The 812-nt window shown below is 64.9% G+C and overlaps 1 protein-coding gene across 1 annotated transcript in view; it reads right to left on the bottom strand.

Annotated features, from left to right (window-relative positions):
* The window catches only part of APBB1 (amyloid beta (A4) precursor protein-binding, family B, member 1 (Fe65)), a gene marked incomplete at its 3' end in the record, with an annotated part of 22,867 nt that continues 22,055 nt past the window's right edge, over window positions 1–812 (bottom strand). The window contains exons 13-15 of the mRNA XM_010839149.1: window positions 551–666; window positions 250–426; window positions 1–168 (exon numbers count right to left, since the gene is read on the bottom strand). Coding sequence (XP_010837451.1) covers window positions 1–168; window positions 250–426; window positions 551–666 — 461 coding nt within the window. The remainder of the gene's footprint in view (window positions 169–249; window positions 427–550; window positions 667–812) is intronic.

The following is an 812-nucleotide window of genomic DNA, read 5'->3' as shown; positions in this document are numbered from 1 at the left end:
TGAGGGGGTGTGGGCCCCCAGCCGTTTAGGCTTGAGGGAGCCCCACAGCGACTGAACGCCCCGGCGGACGGTCCACCCCACACGCCGGGCAACAGACTCGGCTGGGGGCGCTGGGAGGCAGGAGGTGGAGGCCTGGGAGCGGGCATCCAGACACTTCTGGTAGCGGAGCTGCAGAGGCAGGAGGCACAGTCACGCCGCAGCCTGCCCCAAGTGGGCGGGTGCCACCGCTCCACCACCCTCCCCACTTACCATGCACGCCGCCTGCACGGCCTCCGAGAGGCTGGCAGCATTGGGCTCGCACCAGAACATGTGGCAGCAGAAGGAGGCTGGGCCGGCAGCCATGATGAATGCAAACGTGTGGACATCTCTGCCCACGGCCAGGAAGGACAGGAAGCGCACCCGGCACTCCCCCAGCACTGCCTCTGTCTGCGGGGAGGGGCACCAGTTGGAAAGGGATGGCCAGTCCCTCTTCCTGGAGGCCCTTCCCCTCATTCCCAATCTTCCCCTCCACGGCAGGGCCCTGCCATACCTTCTCCACCCAGGCCTTTACCTGCTGGTGCAAGATGGTGAGAGTGGCAGGGGCCACGCTGACGTGACTTGGGGTCCACTGCTCACGGCTACTGGAGGACAGGACGGATTCCAGGGCCCCATTTATCACGTCTACCCCTGAAAGATAAGGACATGAACGTGGCAGTGCTGGCGGTGGGCAGAGGACACCCCAGCTCTACACTAGACTGTCCGGCTCTGCCCAGTCAAGCTGGGGTCTCTGTCCCATCCCTACTTCACCTGCCCACAGCCCTGGACTAGCATAG

The sequence above is a fragment of the Bison bison genome, unplaced genomic scaffold, assembly GCF_000754665.1.
Source record: "Bison bison bison isolate TAMUID 2011002044 unplaced genomic scaffold, Bison_UMD1.0 scf7180017864112, whole genome shotgun sequence".
Lineage (NCBI taxonomy): Eukaryota > Metazoa > Chordata > Mammalia > Artiodactyla > Bovidae > Bison > Bison bison.
The sequence above is the reverse complement of the archived record's forward strand: the minus strand, read 5'-3'. Positions and strand labels throughout refer to the sequence as shown.